Source organism: Nicotiana attenuata, unplaced genomic scaffold (genome assembly GCF_001879085.1).
Source record: "Nicotiana attenuata strain UT unplaced genomic scaffold, NIATTr2, whole genome shotgun sequence".
Lineage (NCBI taxonomy): Eukaryota > Viridiplantae > Streptophyta > Magnoliopsida > Solanales > Solanaceae > Nicotiana > Nicotiana attenuata.
In genome coordinates this window covers 99208-102752 of record NW_017671834.1, presented here as the reverse complement: position 1 = coordinate 102752, position 3545 = coordinate 99208, and the positions used below count along the sequence as shown (strand labels likewise).

The following is a 3545-nucleotide window of genomic DNA, read 5'->3' as shown; positions in this document are numbered from 1 at the left end:
GGGGGGGGGGGGGGGGGGGAGTTCCCAAAGACCATTTAAAGGAGACCATAACCTATCCCTCAACCAATGTGGGACTCTAACATACATAATTTATTTATGAGTTTGAAATACTGAGTTTTCATTGAAAGGTCTTATCTTTTAGTTAGAGATAGTCTTATCTTTAGTTAGGGAATTAGGTTTTTTGACTTGTGCAGTGTTTCCTATTATATAAATAGGATCCTTCTGTCGAGAGACTATAATAATAGTCTATAAATTGATTGGCTATTAGAATACTTCAGTCTATCATCTTCTTTGAGAAGGATTTTTTTTTTTTTGTTGAGAATTTTCAATTTATCCCCTTCTTCCTGCTCCGTTCTCGCTCTCCCCCCCCCCACCCCCCACCCGACCCGGTTCTACTCACATTTTCTCTTTTTCTCATTCCTTCCCCTGATTTTCCATCTTCTATTTGGTGCTACATCAACGATTACTAGGAAAAGACAAAAAAACCAGATAAGAGTCCCTCAAAGAAACGAAGCAAAGGTTTGCTCAATATGACTATGCATGCAAAAGGAAAATAGCTCAAGTTGCATGGAACTTAGACCGAATGCAGGTAAGGTAACTCCAGAGTACACTAAAATTTCACATTTATCCAAAATGAGATTGAATAAAGACGCTCATTACCTGAGAGTAGACATAATCCACAGTACTTCGTAATTGTGTAACCTGCCAAATTTCTCAGGCTGTGAGTTAAGAATCAACAGCAACCCAGGGAGAAAAAAGGAGGAAGCAAGCAAAGCTACAAACTCCTGTTAAAACTTTTCATTTGTTCCAACAGCATACAGAACACGAAAGTTAAAAGCTGTCAGAAGCAGAAACGACCCACACCAATTAGCCTTGGGTATAAAAGTATCTGACCTACTCAACTTCAATTTGTAGAATCCATTATTATAAGTATCCAAGAGAAAAATATGTTAAAAGTCACTGAATCATATCCTCTCGTTTATAAAAATACCAAACTCCCTATAAAAGTAATTGGTTTTATCTGGACAAGCCTGCATGAAGCCTGCCTTACTCAAGACAACCTCAGTAGAAGAAGCATTCCGACAGTGAACAGATGTTTTATGTGCCAGGAGGAATCTGAGAATGTGAGACATCTGTTTCTTCAATGCACGGTAGCAGCTGACATATGGAACATGTTTTTATCAGTTTTTGGACTTGCTTGGGTCATGCCTTGCAGTATCAAGGATGCTTACGAGAGCTGGTGCTCATGGAGAGTTGGGAAATCCATCAAAAAAACTTGGCAAATGGTGCCTGCTACAATTTTTTGGTGCATCTGGAATGAGAGAAATCGCAGATGTTTTGATGGGATTTCAACTCCTAATCACTCTCTTAAAGCAACTTGTCTAGTCAATTTATTTACTTGGTTAAACCAGGCCCCTGTAACTAGCTTTGAATCTTTTTGGGATTGTGTATGCTCATTAGTTATGTAAGTTTTTGTATATGAGCAGCCACACTTTTGTTGTATATTTTTGCTATGCATCTTCTTGATGCCATTTAATGAAATTATCTTACTTCATCAAAAAAAAAATACTGAGTTGCAATGCATAAAGGTGTAAGCATCTTTCTTTTTGGGGGGGGGGGGGGGGGGGGACTAGTAAGGTGTTCACATCTGTTTTTATATCCATATCTTCCCTTTTTTCTTCTGATAAGAACTTATATATCCATATCTTCTTTCACCTTGATTCCCGTTCCCCCCTGTCTATAATATATGATTTTAATCAATACAAGCAAGTATCCAAAGCTCTCCACTCTATTCTATCCTCCTTATCTCCCACACTTTAGTAACTATGTATAAATCCTTTGGACGAACTCCACCACTTCTTCTCATTCCCAATACTAGGTGGCTCTTTCGAAAATAATTCCTGGAATATTTTCTACATATTTCTCGTGATAAACTCAAATATATTACTCAATCTATCGTTAGAAATGGAAAACACACGAGGATATGCATGCTTCAAGGTCTCCAGACAACTTATCCAACCAAAAATGTATATGGTAGTCCTACCCAACATTTTTTCAATAAGGGCCATTGTCCTGACAATGAGCCTGATGAACTTTGTAAAATCATGTTTTTTCCATCATAATCTCTTTCCACAAACTTACACCATGAGAATTCGTACCGTCATTTGAAAATCTTCATCTTCCATTGCCTCATATTCTGTGTTTAGCCACAATCACTATTCTCGATAATGTCTCTATGTGCAAGAACCAGTTTCCCTATTAGTGCCAAAATAAAAATATCTCAGCTCTTTATCACTAATCCTTCCCCCCTCCAAAGAGAGACACTTTCCTCTCCACCATAAATCACATGTTTCCTTAATTCTTCCAAGATTTCAAAGAGATTACCTTAGAGTTACGTGGATTTAATGGGGTAAAAATAATGCCTAACCTCCTTGGCTCCTAACCGAGTAATGAACGTGTCATTCTGTTTACAAAATTAAGTAATGGACAATTATGCTTATTGCAAATCGGGGCACCAGTACTATATGCGGTAGGACTCTCTGCTTTTACAGAAGTTCATAAACAGTAGATAATTTGAGGATTTGCCTAAGCCAATTCTTAAACTGAATTTCATTGTTCGAGATAACTCCTTTGGTAACAAAGTACATTTAGCCCTCTGCAAGACTTGATTTCTGTTGTATCTTCCTTTCCATTCAATAGTCCCTTTAGGACTTCAGAAAATTTACAAGTTATTGAGCACACACACACCCACACAACCCCCCCCCCGCCCCTAAAAAAAAACGAAAGAAAAAGAATTAACAGAATGATCGCCGTTCCCTAAGCTGCAGCACATCAGCTCGTTAGCAAATACATCACTGTGTTTTCTGAATAGATAAACAATCATATTGGCGGAATTACTGCTAATTTTGAAATCAAGCAAGGCATAAATTTACTTATAACTGATCCTAAAACATAGCTAACCTAAATATCCCAATCTTCTTTCCTTCCCAGTTTGATCAATCATAAACTTTGGTTCTTCCACCCCCACCTAAAATATCAACTCACACAACAATAAACGCAACCCCATTTGCCCTATATGCCCAATTTATTGCATTATCTCAATATTACTCAATAAAGCACAGAACTTTACACAAAACCACTGAATTTCACCAATACCCAAATACAAATTAATGAAAAAAAGTATCAAAAGCATAAAAGTGACATGGTTAAGAACTTACAGCAAAGGTGGTGGCAGTAGCTCCAATTAACGCAAAAACAAAAATACCCCAAAGTCTCATCTCCTCTTTTTCTTCGTAATGTTTTTCGCCATTGTCTTTACCGGCTTTTTCATTACCCATTTTTTGATTAGCTTTGACAAAATTCACCCCAAAATTGTGATCACTGAAATAAACAGCAAAAAGAGCCGACGAAACATGCTATGTCCATAACAGAATCCAAAACCTTTGATGTTTTTCTTCTACGCCGACTTCAGATGAAAACTGAAATTGTTTCTTCTTTTTTCTTTCAATTTCTGTTTTTATTCTATGCGTGTGGTTTTAATTGGT

The 3545-nt window shown here is 37.2% G+C and overlaps 1 protein-coding gene across 2 annotated transcripts in view; it reads right to left on the bottom strand.

Annotated features, from left to right (window-relative positions):
* The window catches only part of LOC109210467, a 9464-nt gene extending 5919 nt beyond the window's left edge, over positions 1-3545 (bottom strand). The window contains exons 1-2 of one of the 2 annotated variants that reach the window (XM_019373888.1): positions 3219-3545; positions 661-702 (exon numbers count right to left, since the gene is read on the bottom strand). In XM_019373888.1, the coding sequence (XP_019229433.1) occupies positions 661-702; positions 3219-3338 (162 nt within the window). In that variant the 5' untranslated portion in view covers positions 3339-3545. The remainder of the gene's footprint in view (positions 1-660; positions 703-3218) is intronic. The other variant, XM_019373887.1, reaches the window with a different exon arrangement.